The sequence below is a fragment of the Nothobranchius furzeri genome, chromosome 10 (genome assembly GCF_043380555.1).
Source record: "Nothobranchius furzeri strain GRZ-AD chromosome 10, NfurGRZ-RIMD1, whole genome shotgun sequence".
Classification (NCBI taxonomy): Eukaryota; Metazoa; Chordata; class Actinopteri; order Cyprinodontiformes; family Nothobranchiidae; genus Nothobranchius; species Nothobranchius furzeri.
The window spans coordinates 58,121,863-58,140,137 of NC_091750.1; the positions used below are offsets into that span (position 1 = coordinate 58,121,863).

Genomic DNA, 18,275 nt, shown 5'->3' on the forward strand with positions numbered 1-18,275 from the left:
ATGTCATCACTTTATAAGCCTCGTGATATCTAGTCATAACAATCAGACTACCAGATTCAATGACGTCAGCCTAAGGAGTCTGAACCAACCACACACACACACACATCGAACATCACATTAATTTCCAAACAACACAGAGTTAGTCCTGGTAGATTGTTAAGAATTTATAATTAAGAAATTAAAGATTCTTAAACGATCCCAACTCTCTCTCTTTTCTTGTCTCAAAGTCAATACAGAGTGTTTAATTAAACTCCCTGATGATAAAAACAGCCCATCTTCTGATTATAACAAGTGATCTACTTACAGTATATTAAAATACAACTCTAGATAGTTTCATCACTCTATTTCTCTACACAATGCATGCTGGTACCTATATGTAACATATTGTTGTTTGAGATAAATCAGAAATGGAGGAAGTCCGTATCAGCAAGTGAGAGCTGTACAAAAATCGAAACGCTTTATTGGCCCTAATGACTGAAATCGGTGCATCTTTAGCCATTTAATCTATGGATCTTTAAAATAAATCTAACTCCTGCATCAGTGTTTTATGATAATTTATTGCATATCTACACTGCAAACACTCGGCCGATTTGTCCTCAACCATCCGCGTTAGCGAGTCACTACAATCCCACCAAGAGCATCCGTGTGACACGAGCACACCAATCACAGAGGTCTGTTAAATGTCAGGAGAGAGAGGCTGTTTGGTGCATAAACACATTTTAAAACCCTCTTATGTGACTATCTGTAAAACTCTACTGCTACCAACAAAGTGAGCTCTCACCCTTCCCCCCAGCCAGATCTGTGAGACTTCAACTGAAAACATGTGGAAATCACCACCAAAGGCTTTTTTCCTCCCACACTTCAGATGATTGTGCTGAGATTTGAGAGCTGTGAGAGGAAGTTGACGGTTCCAGAGATGCAATGGCTATCCCACGACTTCCTCTCTAGGCTATCACCTCCTCCCAACAGCCAACGTCTGAGAGCTACAGGTATGAAGACATGCTGTCCTCAGCTCCGGCTGGAGCAGACGTTTGGCTTTTGAGTAGGAATGGGGGAAAAACAGACTGCTCTGTTCAACACTTAGAAAATAAAAGAAATGTGATGAGATTTCAAACTTTGTAGAATCTTATGTTCAGCCAGATCCCTCATTTATTGGAATCATGCTGCAGTCAGCAACACACCTCACATACTTGGTTCACTCAAAAGACACGTTGTAGGCTGACTTATGCAATTTTTCTCCAATCCTGTGCTTATAGTCCTAAAAACTACAGAAACATTTACTTTTACCTAATAAAATGTTGCAAACTTTAGGCATTGTTGAACCAATTCCATAAACGTTCCTTGAATAGTCCAAAGTGAGTGGTTCTGTCTGAAAATAGACTGCATTTTCCAGTCAATCCAGGATTCCACTGAAGCATGACTTGTCCTGCAGTCCCCAAATGCATCAAAGACACGCAGTGTGCTCTGCCAGGCTGTGCTGACACAGAGGGACTGTACATCACAGACAGAACTGAGAAAGTCCAGATTAAATACGTCCTGTGAGCCAGAACTGGTTCCGCTGCTGAGGTTTGGGAGAAGAAACAGAACCAATGAAAGGAGCGTCAGAGTGGGGTGCAACATTTCTAATTCTGATGCACATAAGTTAAGACCAGATTTTCTTTTTTGCAGGAAACCAAAGAAACTATTGAGAAAGAGCAGGTTTCTATGGCGTTGGTTTTAAATCTGGTCCAACAACATACTTAAGTTTTATGTCAGCAGCAGTAATTCTGGTAGGGTGACACATCCCATGAATGACTGAAAGTGGCTCAACAAACTTGAGAAAATATGCAAATTGATCACATTTACCACAATGAAGCTGCACGGGAAGAGATCTGGTGTGAACAAAGGAGGGGAAAGTTTTTTTTAGGAGGATTAGGCAGGTGTCTTACCTTGTAGACCTTCCCAAACGCGCCGTCGCCCAGCTCCCCGACTATTTCCCAGATGTCATTAGGGTTGATGTCCCGGTGGACGTGCTCGTAGTGCTTCACCTTCTTTTTCGTCTCAATTGTGGGAAGCCGGAGCATTTTACTAAACCTGGCCAGCGCCATGGTTTACGGTTTAAACGAAAACACGCAATTCAAATAAAACAGACTGCTTTTGGAGCTTTTACGCACGCTGTGACGCACTGGAAAGAAGTCGTGTCTTTGCCTAAAAAATAATAAAAAGTGAGATTTGTAAAAGTTTAAAGAACTCCTTCTACTTCGTCCATTTTAAAGCCGGGTTCCGGTGGTTACGAAGTGAAAACGTGACATGGTCCGCTTCATGAGCTCCAAGACGCGCGGTGACCACCTGCCCTCAGCATAGAGCTCTCTCCCTCTCTCTCTCTCTCTCTCGCAACTTGTTGATTCACACTGAGTGAAAACGCCCCATCTCACTACCCAACAAGGCCTCTGTTGGAAATGTAGTCCTGTAAGTCATAGCATCACTATGCTAAAGAGGTGAGAGGACTTCACATCCGGATTGGTGCGTCAGAATGCAGCTGCCGCGCCCACTGATTCAACAGAAGCCATGTGCATGACAGCTGTTTGTTTATTTATCTAAAATAATTAAAAAAAAAAGATACAATCTTGTGCATTTCTGTAGTTTCATTCGTTGTTTCTTAGAAAATGCGTTTATATGCGTATTTGTTTGGTTTCTCTTCTCTCCGTATTTCAGTTGTGGTTTGTTTTCACCAGCGTGTTTAGAGAAACACTACCCCCTAGTGGACATTTTAACTCAGCAACCCTGGCCTGACCTGAACACGTGGATGTACATGAATTTGTTGGGATTTTTTATAATTACTTAAAGTTAAAAAAAAAAAAGCATTGAAATTAAATGTTTTCATGTGCCTTATATTATTCTGTTACTGATGATGGGTCCAATTACACATTGAGGGCACTTTTTCTCACACATTTCAGAGTCAATTCAAAATATATCAAAGCAAACCAATTTGTAAATGGAAAAGAATATAAATGTGAGTACTTTGTTATAATAGTTTATTGTGCAAAGGTTTTTTTACGTACTTTTGCAAGACAACCAAAGTTGGGGAGATTCTGAAATAATTTAGCTAAATCCTGAGTCACTTTTTCAAATTTCTACAAAGTTGGAAAGATCTTGAATAAAATATGAGATTCCTCAAAATACTTGCAAGACCCCAAGCTGGTATTTTATGACCCTACAAAAGTTGGACAACATCTCAGTTTTCAAGATACAGACACTTTTATTATTCTCCTGATTTATGCTAATCAAATCCTTGATAATGTAGTGCTCAATAGCTTCTGGCTTACTGCATGTATTGATTTATTTTTTTTTAAAGAAAACACTTGAAATTTTTATGTTGGCTTTACTTCCACTTTTTGCAAAACCGATCATCTCTTTTCAAGAGGAATTTATTCAGATTTTATTTCTGTGGATTCTATAATACTGATCCCGTTTTATTGTAATCACTCCAAGTTGAGTTGAAAATTTGACGTAATCTTTTCTAGTCCTGTAGGTGTGTGATTGTTGGACTGGCCGACATCAGGGCCAAAGGTTGATCTCTATTTAAACACAATTGCTCTGCTGGTTATTAAACCAGTTCTTTATACAAATGACTTTTCTTTATAATAATTATAAATTCTGACCTTTCCTGTTCTTGTACGTTTGTTCTCTCTAACTCGTATTCCTGTTTTTGCTTTTCGACACTCTCATTGCATCGTAGTTATGAGGCGTTTAACTTGTTCTTGTTCAGAAAATATTGATTAATGAATGCATTAGTCTCGACTGCACAGTTAAAAGTTGAGGAAAAAGTTTAAGATGAGGTCAGAAAGTTGCAAAACACTAGATGGATTAATTGTTCTGTCTAGAAATCACCACAAACATGAACCTCTAACTCACACTTCATTTACTGTCATGTCTGAAACCTCTTGTTCCACACCTCTAGGAGAAGGTTTAGATGATTTATAAGACATGGACAGGAAGGCATCGATGTTTAAGGAAGGAGTTGTAGGTAGCACAGTTGGTGGCACTGTTGCCTTTTGTTTGAATCTCAGCTGCAGGATTTCTGTGTGGAGTAACCATGTTCATCCCATGCATACATGGATTTTCTCCAATAAAAGACATGGACAAAACCTCCGCACCATCACCTGTAGGTTTCTGAAGACCTGAATTGAAGCCCAGTGGGTGGTTCCCGCCACCGCCATCTTGGCTGCATCACCCATCTCATCACTCCTGAAATGTAGCTGACAGCGGGACTGTGGCCAGATGAATGGCACCCATCAAACTCTGAGCCAACAATCAATAACTGATTTATAAATGTTCACGTTAATACAGTTGTGACAATAAGTTTACACACCCTGGATGATTTATTTTTCTTTTTTTTTTTTGTCCAGTTCTCAAGAAAAATATGAATGAAAACACAAAAACCTTTTTTTTCCACTCATGATCAGAGATGTTGTGAATCAATTTATTGTGAATAAATATGTGAACTCATTTCAAATCACAATCATAAAATACCAAAACAACACTGTTGAAAAGTTTACGCACTGAAGTTCTTAACACCGTTTATTTCCCCCTTTGGCATCGATGTCAGCTTGGAGTCTTGTGATCATTGTGGAGAAGGCTGTGAATATAATCTAATAGTAAAAAAATACTATTCTTCTGGGCAAAAAGCCTTCAGTTCCTGTAAATGTTTGTTCCGTCTGTCATGAACAGCACGTTTGAGTTCTCCTCACTGTGGTATAGAGGTCAGGGGACTGAGATGGCCACTCCAGAACCTTCACTTTGTTCTGCTGGAGCCAGTGACAGGTCCACTTAGCCTGCCACTGATCGGCATTGTCAGTATCTTGGATGTCTTTTTCCCTTCCCTGTTTTTTGAAGATCCTGTGACAGTTATTTTGCTTTCATATTGACTCAGATACTGGAAATGTCAGTGAAGCTCTGGGTGGAGGACACATGAGATTTACTAGAGTTACTAGAGTTACTAGAGTTACTAGAGTGTAGCTCTCCTTGTAAGGTGTCTGACTCCCAGGTAGAATACCTGGGTTCGATTCTGGATGTGAACATAGTTTATTTAGAGTTTCCTTTTTACATCAGTGGTGTATTTTTTACAGTAAGATGCCCAAATTTTTATTTGAGACGTGCCGAACAGCATTGAATTCACAGATAAAAAAGATGTGGGTTCAACTTTCATTTTGGAACAATTATTCAAGCAAGTGAATGGAATTATTTCAGCATGGAGGACTGACCCATCTTAAACCATTGTGCTGAAGAGAAAGGTACAGAACCAAATTATTTAAGTAATTAGTTGTGCATTATCCTGTACTCTGTCCTCCGGGACACACACGGATACACACACACACACACACACACACACACACACACACACACACACACACACACACACACACACACACACACACACACACACAGAGCTCAGCTGTTATTTTTGTTGAGTGTGCACATACAGCATGCGCGCCTCGTGCACGAGCCTACTATTGAAGCTGCTGTTACGCTTTTGGCCTGAGGGGGCAATCGCGAGCATAAAAATTCAAAAGTCCGAAAAGTCCCTTTAAAAAAAATTAAAACCATTCCTATTTATTGCATTTTATTGCATGGCAGTTTTAGGGTGAAACAAACATTTAAATTCACAAAATTGTTATCTTTATTTTCTTACAGGACACATCTGTGAATAAAGGGGTGTTGCACTCTAAAGTGAAATTTTGTCTGTTGGCATAGTTCCCAAATTTATATCATTGGGGAAAAAAACTATTTTTAACCAGCCCAGTCATTCTCTCGACCCGGCTGTACTCTTTTTCTTTTAGCTTAGCATAAAGCACTGTAAGTGAATGGGACCAACTAGCATTTTGAGAATACATCTTTATGTGAATGTATTATGCATATGAAAATAAAAAGTAATACAAATGAATTCCAGGTACCAGTTAAAAAGTTGGGACCATTTTATGACAAAGCACAGCTGTAAGCTGTAAGGACATCATCACGCAGCGGCCCCAAAGTCACCTACTTCCGTAAACACATCCACACGTTGCTTGCCAACCTCTCAACACACTTATAGACAAAGAAAAATAACAGATGCATGAGCTGCTACCTACAGTAGTTTGAGGAAGTTATGTTTGTAATTCAAGAATGTGTACCAGCATTAAGGGTTGCCATATCAACCCATGTCCTTGCACCCTTTGGCCGAAGCTTACAGTTGTATTTTGCCATAAAATGTTGCCTATAATTCCTTCATGTTACTTCTTATTTTCACAAGCAGCTGATAGTTGGGTCACCAAGTAGAATTAGTATCACTACTGAGAGATTTTACTGACTTTTTTCTCACAATGCTAGTTGGTCCCATTCACTTACCGTGTTTTATGCTAGGCTAAAGCTAAAGGAGTACAGCTGGGTCAGGAGAATGACTGGGCTGGTTACAAATTGTTGTTTCCCACTTATGTAAGTCTGGGAAATATGTCAACAAACAAAATTCCATTTTTGGGTGAACTATTCTTAAGCCATGTTTCTACAAAAATTAATACATGAGAAATGAGAATAGGGTTTTAATGATAGATTTTATCACATTTGATGTAGCAGTTATCAGTATAAAATAGTCCATAGCAGACAAAAAAAAAGAAAAAAATATTTTCATTTTGTTTTTTTAACTATGTAGATTTTACATATGTGACTCAGGTGATAAGAGAAGTTGAGCTTCTGAGCTCTTTTCTCAAATTCTTCTGCAATATTTCTGCAGTTTCATCTTCTGGTAACTTAACGCTCCAGAGCAGCACAGTCAAAGGTGGTGAACAGCAAGTCCTACAGAAACACAGAAAACCACAAGCATATAGTTAGTCAATTTGTTATTTAACAAAAACAAATCGCATTTGATTCCTAAATTATGTCATAACAGTCATGAGTACATAATGTACACATGCCACAGCAGAGGGTCACCCACATAGACGCTCTCTCCATTTCCAGTCTGTAACTGACCTTAATTACAGCTTTTTCACATCATGCCCCAGTCTGCACAGACAGGTCATGTGTTAAGAGACACTGACTGGAGATGAGTCTGACTTCACAGGTCACGTGAGCTAGATCAGACGTCCACAGAGGACAGCACCGTTTTCATAATCTGCATCATAAACCCTGATTAATCCCGTCACAGCACCTACTGAGTGACCCATTAAACTGCAGCATGTCTGCATTTCCAGCTCTTATTTTTTTTTTTCAAATTATGATCTCCTGTCAGGCTGCAGCGACTGGTAGTGTGGTTAAAAACTTTAGAAATATGTTACTGGTATTTACCATTGAGTTTTATTTTGAAAGTTTACCACCCCTTTTTTATTTTCACCTTGATCTGAGCTCTGAGAGAGACTTTACCCATTAATAATCATCTCCACTATCGTGCACTGCAGCTGGCTACAACTATAGTTCTGGATTCCTGCACATGAGCCAGCTCTTTGTCTGCTACATGCTGCTTTTGAAGTTTGGCTGCAGTTGAACTTGGTGGAGTTGAAGTCCACGAGCGGACAGATGAGATGTTAGAGACATCCGTAACAACTACCAGCTTTGGTAGGTCAAGCAACGGTGGCTTGTCAGTAGGGGATGCTTCATTTCAGGGAGCAAAAAATCTAAAAAGGAAAAAAACAAATCTACAACGAATATATCTGCAAATATTTTACTATAAATGTATATTGATAAATTGTGTGTGCCTACATGTACATGCAATCTGAATAATTTACACTAATATAACTGCTGGGGTGTTGGAAAAGTGCCTCTACAGCCAGCAAGCTTGTTAGAAGGTGCTGGATCTCAGAGGTGTGACCTAGTCACTGCTTTGCAAGTCAGAAGCTAGTCACAAGTCTTTCCAGTCAAGTCTCAAGTCAAGTCCAAGTCAAAGACAACCAAGTCCAAGTCGAGTCCAAGTTCATGATGTGAAAGTCCAAGTCAAGTCTAAGTCCTTAACTTTGAATTTTCAAGTCATATTCAAGTCATCTGTCCAACTTCAATTTTATGACAATGATAATAAATAAATTACATGAATAAGAAATAAAGCTTCTTAAAGCTTCATTTATTTGCTCAAAAGAGCAGAAAGTGCAACTGAAATGATTATAAAAAAAGTGCTGCTGCATTTTGCAGTACAAGGTCAAACCCAGAACGAACATTGATTTATGATTTTTGTTCATGTCGTGTCACTTTTGTGCTAAAAAATCAAATATGCTCAAGTCATCATCAAGTCAACAGATGCGAGTCAATTCAAGTCACAAGTCATTGGCGTTCAAGTCCGAGTCAAGTTGTAAGTCTTTATAGATTTTATCAAGTCAAGTCAGAAGTCATTAAAATAATAACTCGAGTCTGACTCGAGTCCAAGTCATGTGGCTCAAGTCCACACCTCTGCTGGATCTCCTTTTCACTCACTCACTCACTCACTCACTCACTCACTCACTCACTCACTCACTCACTCACTCACTCACTCACTCACTCACTCACTCACTCACTCACTCACACTACTTGTTGATTTGTATAGATACGAGTTGAAATTGTACCTGCTAAAGTGAAATGTGTTATCAATATTGATATCGATTGATATTGGTTGATAGTGACATTGAGATCAAATTTAACTTCGATGAGGTGTCTGTACCACCTACTGGTGGAACTGAGTATTGCACTTGGAGTTGTCACGCTGGGCAGATTGAGACGCAGCCTGTAAACTCAAACTACGAAATTATAATAATAATAAGGCTAAAATGGAAATTATGCACTGCCGTTGCATTGTGCATTTATTTTGATTTGTTTACTATTTTATTATAGTATAATTTGGATTGTTTCGGAAATGTAATTTTCCAATTGTTCATTTGAATACTTATTATAATGGACTAAGACGAGAATTTTTGTCACACCAAGCCCTACCAAGATCTTTTCCTGCAGCTGCCACTGAGGCCAAGAGGTAATGAGCAACAGCTGGTTCAAAGGAGTCTCATCAAATTGGGATGCAACTCAGCATTGCATCTTTTTAGCCTAACTTTCATCAATTGGGTCCATTTTTCTCATCTTACCCCGTGACATTTCTCTCCCAGAATGATGAAGAGTGTGCGCAGACTGTATTCCAGCTTCCTCACTTCTCTGGTGTAAGCGCAGCGCCTCTGTCTGAGGCCTTCCACCAAGGAGATATACGTCCATAGTTTGTACATCACACAGGCATTCTGTCATGAGTAGTAATTATGAGAGTAAGATTTATGAGAGCTGAGGTTTGCAGCTAAAAAGCCACAGAAAACAAGTAAGAAAAACACAGACAGAATGCCAAATAAACAGAAAAAATAGACTTTGAGTAAAAAAAAAATATATATATATATATACATATATATATATACATATATATATATATATATATATATATATTGAACTTTTAAATCAAATTGTGTTGTGCACATTTCATTTTTAAGGAGATTTTACTTACATGGATGTCAATATACAGTTCTGGCATGTGACTCATGCACAAACTCTGGAAAAAATAAAAAGCAACAAAAAATGATTACAATTCAAAAATATGTCAAACAGAATCAAAGTATTTATTTAAAAAATGGACCAGAAATATACAACTTACAGTTTCAGGGTCTCTCTTGAGGTGTGCGGCCATCTGGGTGACCTCTCGCTTCATGCTCAGAGCCTTAGAGTAGCACGTTGTTAGGTAGAAGGGGTAGCTCAGTGCCAGCGGCACCAAGGATGAAACAAGCAGCAAGTGGCTGATGATTGACATACCTCACAGGGAACGACTGTTCTGATGCCGTCTTCGTGTGTTCTCTTGTGACCAATGCACACATGCAGCCACGTATGCAGGAGGACAGATCTAACACACCCTCTTAGCTGACTCCAAAACAATTATGCAACTGTGGAAGTCTGGAATTTAAATATTGGTTGGGGAAGATGTGGAAGCATTAATTTCAACTTTAACTCAGGGTATCCAAGTTTTCATGAGCTGTGGAGAAGATTTTAGCCAAATTTATTGTTCAAGGTCACAGATGAGGACTTTGTTTTACTCTAAAACCAATGACCTGTGTTTGTTACAAAACTAAATTTAAAAAACACTTAAATAAAATGTATTTATTTTTTATGTATTTGGTCATCTTTATTCAATTGTATTTGTTGAATGGAAGCCCTTTTCCACCACTCTGATTTAAAATAATCTAATAATAGTGATCTCATAACTATGACTTAGCAACGTCACAATCATGAGATAATATTTTTGAACCAGAGTGGCAGGAATGGGCTTCCAACGTTTCCAAAGAGGGGAGAAATCTATAAGTACTTAGCGTTCCTCATTTTTTTGTCCCCAAAATGTACATTTCTGATTTTAAAAAGTATTTTATTTTCCTGTTAGTCCACCAGATGGGGCTAATTTTCAAGAATTGTCTTTTCCACATAACATCCGAGTCTGACGTCCTCCTCGTGCATGATTGAAAGTCGCCACTTTTTAAATAAAAATGGAAGCTTTTACGACTATAACTTATATTTACAGGCCATCTGTGCAATCAAAACTGGGACAGAGCTGGAGCACGCTAAAGTTAAGTAGCTTCACTTCATCTCTGTCCAGGTGTGTTATGACACCCTCATCACTCATCCCATCTAAAAAGTTGAACACACCTCCTGATGCTGCCAAATGCCCAATAAGGGATTGGCCTGGTTTGGAGTGATGCTTGCCACTGTCACATTATACTGGGAACTTCACTGTGTGAAGATGAACAGCACACATACAGAGTGCGTTTTTGTGCAACAGAGCAGCATGGTGGCAGGGGGTGGGGGTGGGGTGGGTGTGGTGGGTGGGTGGAGGGGGGGAGTATGGTGTGCTCCGTCAGCGTCTCTCATCTCCCAGTCCCACCAGTCAGCCACTCTCCTCTTGACCTTGGCTGTACGATTTAAAAGAGATCCAGGTGACTGCAGTCCTTCTAATGGATGCATTTTACGCTAAATGTAAAATTAGAAACTAGGCTAACAAACTTCACCAAAAAGTAGCTCTTAGAACAAGTCAATGTTCTGGCCCAGATAGATACTCAATGTGAAGGTAGTTTGTTTAATAATGTGGTAGTGGTCATGGGAACAGCTGCCTTTTCGCTGTCCTTCAACTGTATTGTGGTTTGTTGTTTTGTTTTTAGGGCTTTGGCTGTAAAACCATGATTCACTGTTTCTGGCCAACAAGAAGCTTCCATTGAATAATTGAGGATAAAATGCTTCATCCAGAAGAAAACCAGCACCCAGACAGCATGCATAGGTAGGTCCCTTATGGATTTTTTTGGGTGCCAACAGGGTTTGTCCGTGGTTTCCATGATGGCCCCACATGGATTTGCCCATATAGATTTTTACCCACATAAATTTAACAGGCAAATGCAATAAAGTCGTCAACAGCTGTGCTTACTGGCAAAAAAAATAATAATTAGAAAACATACATTTGAGTAGCTGTCCACTGTAGTGACCATTATTCATTTTCAACAATATCATTTAGGATGAAATGGTTATTCATGAAACTGTGATTAATTTTTTACATAAACATCACTAGCTGCATGTAGCACAATGGAATTAGGATGGTCACAGTTATGTAGTAGCCTAACATACTTTGGTTTTAGCTGATTTCAGACTAATGGGCTTGACACACGGGGGCGACAAACGACCGCGATCAGCGAAATTCGTCGCTGTCACTTTTATTACCTGACACACGGGAGGCGACCCGCGATTATCGCTTTGTTGCGCATGTCTCATTGAAAGTGAATGGAGGAGAGGCGATGTTGCCTCCCATGTGTCGAGCCCATTAGCCTTTTCACCTTGGTATAGGACATAGTTATTTCTCCTAGCTGAGGCTGTTCAGGAAGAGATCCACAACCAGAAAATCTGTGGCCATTTTGAGCTAGACTTGCTCGTAAAAACCAGCTATTCCACCCAATGTGCCATGTCTTTTTGATCATCATTTGCATTACAAATTTCTGTTGACTGAAATATTTGACAGTTCTGTCAAATGTGACCCTGACTGGTGCTTACTGTGAACAATCTGTAAACAGTCATAAAACTCCACAAACAACCTCATAATGCAAATACTTTCTGTCTAAAAATATAAAATCATCATAACACGGTATTTGGGAGATCGGAAATTCTCATAAGGATGGCAGTAACACTTTTTATTTTAGTTTTCATGAGTTTCAGTTTCGTTTATGCAACGAACGCTAGGAGGTGCTAAAAGCAGGCCTAACCGACCCAGTAGGCCTACTTCTACAAGTTATATGAAGTCATACACACAAAAGAGACAAGCAAGGATAGCTGATATATATATATATATATATATATATATATATATATATATATATATATATATATATATATATATATATATATATATATGTGTGTGTGTGTGTGTGTGTGTGTGTGTGTGTGTGTGTGTGTGTGTGTGTGTGTGTATTATGTATTATAGTCTGTATGTACGTATTACTGATGTGACATCATCCCCATTGGATCACATTCATTGAATGGAGTGATGTAGCAGCCAGGTCTATTGTGGACCTGCCTCCAGACACGCATGGTTCTGGTGTGCAGCGCATTAACCCTCACAGACCGTGAGGTCAGCCGCACATCAGCCCGACGTGCGGCGCGGAGCACTTCTCCCGTAATTACTCTGTGGTCGTCCTGTCCTTCCCAAACACTGCACGGGATTTCGCATTGTACCACAACCTCCCCACCGGCGCGTCCTGTGGGTCACGTCTCTCCGTCTCTCCGCGCTGAATCGGTTCTCCTTTATTTGATATTTTTCGGATTATTCCAGAGGCAGGTGTCCTGTCTGACGCGTCATCGTCCGAACGCCGGTGACAACTCATACCCCGAGCCGCACTGTTGCTCCACATCTCCGCAGCATCCGCAGGCTGGGTCAGAACTGGTACCACGATGCCCAGCTGAGCGCCTGCGTTCTGAGGTAGGTGCCCCGAGGAGAGGCGGTGATCTGAATGCAGTGCATGTTGGATCAGATAAGGGGTCTGAGAGTGAGCGCAGTGTCCTGGAGCGCTGCGGGGAGCGGGGCACTGCGGCGTCCAGCCCTACTTTTGAATGGAGTCTGATGGGCAAGTAGTGGTGACTTTATCCGGAAAGCCGGGGCAGGATGATTCCTTTCATAACTAACTTAGGTCGCAAACACACGACCTGATTAAAAAAGTTATTTTTTTTAATGTCAAAAAGGAAAAATTCTAAATGTTTTCTTTATTATGCCATCCTGTGTGGCCCTAGGAAAAGACCCTGATTGAGGCATTCTGTAAATCACACAGTTTAATCCCTCAGGCATCACTCCTGTGGAATATTTTCTATTTTTATTAAAAAAAACAGCAGTGAAATAATTTATAGAAAAAGGACAGTTTCAGCTTTTTGACTCAAGCTGATGTCTGGAAAAACAACAGGGATGTGTCTAGAGATTGGCCACCCTTGGGATGTTATTGGCCACTCTAGGTGCCACCCCACTGAGTTCCTTTCAAAATGACTTAATATTGTCCACACAAGGTTTGGGGTTATAGACCCCAAAATAGTAAGTGGTAGCATGTGCCCTTTTCATTGGTTTCTAGCTCCAGCTTACAGAACATTTGCATGTTTATTATTATTATTATTATTATTTTCATATTTACATAAATTGCATTTTGGTCCACACCCCTCTCCAGTTTGTGGCAGTAGTGCAACAAGTGGCTTGCTAGCCACCACACACACACACACACACACGCGCACACGCACACAAATTATTATAATAAAATAAAATGCATAACTATAGGTGCCACCCAAGTGCCCCATTTGGGCCACCCCACTTTAAAAGCCCTAGACACGCCACTGAAAAACAACTTGCTTGAGTTCTACTGTAGTACTATGTTAAAGAACTCTTACATTTTCTTTACTTTTATTTACTTTTCTATTTTGTTTCTGTGCTTCCCCTCACAGGTTGGCCTCTCAGACAGCAGAGGGTCATAGCTACAAACACATCATCCACCCCCCCCCCCCCCCCCCTCCCAGCTGGAGTAAACAGCCATCCTTCTGCCTGCATCCATCTAAGCAGCAGTGAAGACAGACAGAAAACAGGAAGAATCAGCCTGTGTGTGTGTGTGTGTGTTTGTGTGTGCACATTCACTTTAGCCCCCTAGCCCATTTTCTTTGTGTGCGCAGTGATGTGTGGCTGTGTCAAGGTGCAGAGCTGAGAGGAAGACGGGAACACTTTAAGTCAGCTAAACGGCATCTAGCCCGTGAGACTGTGTTTGTGTGAGTTTTGACTTTAGCTGTGGACCAGGCTATGAGGGAGAGCTGCTGGAGACTGGGTTGATTTGAGTGGGACAGGGAGATCTGATAGGAGGCGCGGCCATGGGGCTCGGACAGTCCAGCAAGACCCCAGTCACCAATGACACAGACGAGGGTGAGTACACTGAAATCTTCTATTTCACTGCACCCATTCTCTTTAAAACCAAAATTCATTTTTTTATTTCACTTAGCTGTTTGGGATTAGAAGGAGCTCAGAAACTTATAAAGGAAACCTTGTCTGCACTGATCATGGACGTAATTTTCACTTTAGAAGTGTGTGTGTGTGTGTGTGTGGGGGGGGGGGCATGTCCCCCCTGTCCCCCCCAAAATTACCTCCATGGCACTGATTATAGGTTAAAAAGAAAGTAAAGCAGATGAAAGCCTGGTTTCTATTACTGATTAAACTGTGTAAAACAAAATGTTAGAGGAAATGCTAAATGAAGTAATATTTGGGCATTAATCCAGTTTTTCATTTTTCTTCAGTTCCCGCAGCATTACCATTACGTTATTGGTATCTGACAAGATTAAGATTACATACAGCTAATAGTGATAACATCTGATCCAGTGTGCATTTGTTGCAAAACAGAATTTGAAATTTTTTATTGAGTAAATCACATAATGTTAATAACAATATTCCTGAACATCTACCCATGAGTTTAAATGTTGGTCATATTTTTAATTTGATGCCAGATTATCACATAATTAGTCCATTTTTGACAGACTGTTTAGGGTGAAAGCAAAGCTGGTTAGAATAATTTTTGTTTATTTCTTTTATTGCTGCAATTTTATTGATTTGAGCAAGTCTTTCACGTATAGTCCACTCCGGCTGCAAACCAAAGCCTCAAGAAAAGTCGATGCTGTCTGAGATTTTGGAAAGAACAAAATTATTTTTAACGAAAACATTTTTTTAGAACATACAAATAAAGGTAGAATTAGTTCATTTGTTGCTAACGTTGCTGCTTAGTCATCTAAAGTCCGACAGAAAATCTATGAAATTACTTACTTTCATCACAAAGAGACTGTGCGGTTTCAGTGTGGGGGCAGATGATTGAGTTGTGCAAAAACTCAACTTTTGAATTAGAAAAGAAAAGTCACAGCTGACTGGAAACAATAATTACCTGACTGATGAAACAGACAGGGTTCTCCTTTTGAGGTTCGAGGAACCCGATGGGTGATCCCCGACTTTGTTTTTCTTGTTTGACATTGCAGCGTGGTAAACTTATCCCCTCACTGCTCTCTGTGTGTGTGTTGTGTGTGTGTGTGTGTGTGTGTGTGTGTGTGTGTGTGTGTGTCTGTCAACTTCAGATGTTGGGTAAACAGGAGTAAGGAGAGACACTAAAAACTGAAGATATGTGGGACTAATGGTGCTTCTTTGTTAGTTTAGGCTTTCTAAAAAAACAAACATGACATAAAACATAATATTTAAATCATTTTAACCTGGGATACATCTTTTTTTTTCTAGCATATTTTGACGTATAAACTAGTGATCAAACGATGCTGGTTTTTCTATTGCTGATGCCAATGTGTAGAGGTCACAATCAATCGGCCGGTATGTTCTGCCAATTTGAGACAATTTTCATTGCTGTTATCTCAACATTTTCTGTCTTATTTAAATGCATAAACCAATAAACTGATCAACAGTTGAATATACAAAATGATAAATATAAAGAAACATCAGCTGACAGCTAATGTTTTAAAACATTTGTTAACAAGGTGTTTTTCAGGAGTGTAGATATGCTTTTAAACAGAACTCGCCAGCAGCACCAGACTGCCCACGGATGTGCCTGGTTTTAAATCAACATACGAAAGAGAATTTTTGGCTAATGGTGAATATCTATACTGCTATAGATACTATATCTACCAACCTTTGATGGTTCTACAACCCTCCCAAGGCACTTCACTACACAAACAGTCATTCACCCGTTGAGTGCAAGCATTACAAGTTTTGAGAGCAGTAATATAAAATCTTATTCTGAAAGAAAAAAATTGGTCTCTTGATGTGAAATTCTGCTCTCAAATTGAAAGTTCAAGTGCTCAATTTCTGGCACTTTAATTCTTCCATGCCTCCAGAGTGCCAAAACTCCCAACAGCCGAGCGAGCAGAATCAGAAACCGAGCGCGCAGAAAGGCTGCCACACGCGCAGTGAAGCTGCCGCGCGCATGTTTTCCTCTGCTGTGTGCTCGTTGGCCAATGCGCGCACGCAGGTTTGTCACTTGTGCACATCCTTGTGCGCTCACAGACACAGTTTGCTCCCTCTCAGTGTACAGTGTACAGTGACCTCCTTGCCATGTATATTTTCACTCGTGGAGGTTCTAACTTCCACGCGCGAGTCCCGTTCGCATGTGCGATGTGGACAATACGTGTACACGAGATATGGCGGAATTCTGACGCCATATACAACCCTCCAGTTAGGGGGCAAACACTTATCTCCTGCAGCCACAGTCGCCAATAAAAATACCAAGTGTTTTTTTTTTCATATTCACTTTACATGTTGACAATAGCACCATTACAAATACAGAATTTAAAAATAAATCGTTACATTAGAGCTCAGAGCTTTGGATGTAAAATATTACCGCTGGAAAATCATTAGAGAATCTCATCATTCATAATTTATTCCCTGCCCTTGTTAGTCAATTTACTCAGAGTTGTTTGCATGAAGGTGAACCCTGTCAAGACTTGTTTATCCCCCTGGAGAAAGATGTTTGTGCATCACGTGTCCCCTTTTGTGTCTCCTGTTTTCCCACCCTGTGCAGCCAGGAGATTTGGGTTAATCGACAGTCCTTGTTTACTGCTGACCAGAATCTCTTCATTTTACACCTGCGTGTTGACCTGTTTTGGCTACTGTGCAAAAGGCTGATATTCTGACACTGCTGGATACTCAGATGATTTAAATAATTCATGTCACAGTAATAAAAGCTTAAGTCAGTGAATTGAACCATGAATTTTGGCATAAGTAAATTTAAATGGTGAAAATATTAATGTGGTTAACCATGTCCTGCCAGAGGGGAGTGACCATCTCACGTTAACATATTCTTGAAATTCAAAGCCATCTTTTTTCTACCATAAGTGCATCAATTTGGAACACAAGACTGTAGAAGGAAACTTGTTGATTTCTACTAAAGATAAACAAAAAAGTCACATTTAGGTATTTAGAAAGTTTAACATAAGATACATCTTTGAATTTGACTTGCAAAGGCTAAAAAACAATTAAAGGCTTAGTATTCCTTTCTGGACTTTTTATTATTTTCCCATTTTTATTGCAAAATACTAGGACTTTTTATCTAATGTGTTTTTTTGTCCTGGCTGTGGAACACTGGACCAGCTCGTTACCCTCATGGGGATCCTGGAGGGTGTGTGGGAGTTCGCCCAACCAATCTACATGTGTTTTGAGGACTTGGAGAATGCATTCAACCTCGTCACTCAGGGAGCCCTGTGGGGGGAACTCTGGGAGTATGGGGTACCAGGCACCTTAATCCAGCCTGTTGGGTCACTGTGTGATCAGAGTCAGACCTTGGTCCATTTTGTTGGCAGTAAGTTGGGCTTATTTCCGATGAGAGTTGAACTCCACCAAGGCTGCTCTTTGTCAACTTTTCTGTTCATAACTTTTATGGACAGAATTTCTAGGCACAGCCAAGGTGGTGAGGGGATCTGTTTTGTTGGCCTTAGGATAAAGTCTCTGCTCTTTGCAGATGATGTGGTCATGTCAGCTTCATCAGACTGTGATCTCCAACTTTTGCTGGAGCGGTTCACAGCTGAGTGTGAAATGGCCAGGAAGAAGATCAGCACCTCCAAATCTGAGACATGGTCTTGAGCTGGAAAAGGGTAGCATGCCTTCTCCGGGTCAGGGACAAGGTCCTGCCTGAAGTGGAGGAGTTTAAGAATCTTGGGGTCTTGTTCAGAATGAGGGTAAAATGGAACGAGAATGTGACAGATTGGTGCTGCGTCTTAAGCAATGTGGGTGTTGTACCGGTCTGACAAAAAGC

The 18,275-nt window shown here is 40.2% G+C and overlaps 3 protein-coding genes across 3 annotated transcripts in view; 1 reads left to right on the top strand and 2 right to left on the bottom strand.

Annotated features, from left to right (window-relative positions):
• Positions 1–2,320, bottom strand: part of stk10 (serine/threonine kinase 10) — a 50,227-nt gene extending 47,907 nt beyond the window's left edge. Inside the window, exon 1 of the mRNA XM_015961401.3 lies at positions 1,929–2,320. Within this exon, the coding sequence (XP_015816887.1) occupies positions 1,929–2,087 (159 nt within the window). The 5' untranslated portion in view covers positions 2,088–2,320. The remainder of the gene's footprint in view (positions 1–1,928) is intronic.
• A 4,269-nt stretch (positions 2,321–6,589) lies between these two features.
• On the bottom strand, positions 6,590–9,789 carry LOC107386788 (cytokine-like protein 1). The gene is made up of 4 exons (XM_015961410.3): positions 9,596–9,789; positions 9,449–9,493; positions 9,048–9,194; positions 6,590–6,807 (listed from the first exon to the last, which is right to left on the bottom strand). Exons 1-4 carry the CDS (start codon positions 9,746–9,748, stop codon positions 6,763–6,765), a joined length of 390 nt encoding a protein of 129 aa, XP_015816896.1. The 5' UTR covers positions 9,749–9,789; the 3' UTR covers positions 6,590–6,762.
• Positions 9,790–12,457: 2,668 nt separating this feature from the next.
• Positions 12,458–18,275, top strand: part of stk32a (serine/threonine kinase 32A) — an 81,169-nt gene continuing 75,351 nt past the window's right edge. The window contains exons 1-2 of the mRNA XM_054730736.2: positions 12,458–12,940; positions 13,942–14,407. Coding sequence (XP_054586711.1) covers positions 14,356–14,407 — 52 coding nt within the window. The 5' untranslated portion in view covers positions 12,458–12,940; positions 13,942–14,355. The remainder of the gene's footprint in view (positions 12,941–13,941; positions 14,408–18,275) is intronic.

What these genes read in the sequence shown, in the direction of transcription:
- LOC107386788 (XM_015961410.3), bottom strand. Translation starts at nt 9,748, where the DNA reads ATGTCAATCATCAGCCACTTGCTGCTTGTTTCATCCTTGGTGCCGCTG. An exon ending in AACTGTATATTGACATCCAT is followed by an intron (nt 9,195 to 9,448) that starts GTAAGTAAAATC and finishes TACTCATGACAG; the next exon opens with AATGCCTGTGTGATGTACAA. An exon ending in TGGGAGAGAAATGTCACGGG is followed by an intron (nt 6,808 to 9,047) that starts GTAAGATGAGAA and finishes GTGTTTCTGTAG; the next exon opens with GACTTGCTGTTCACCACCTT.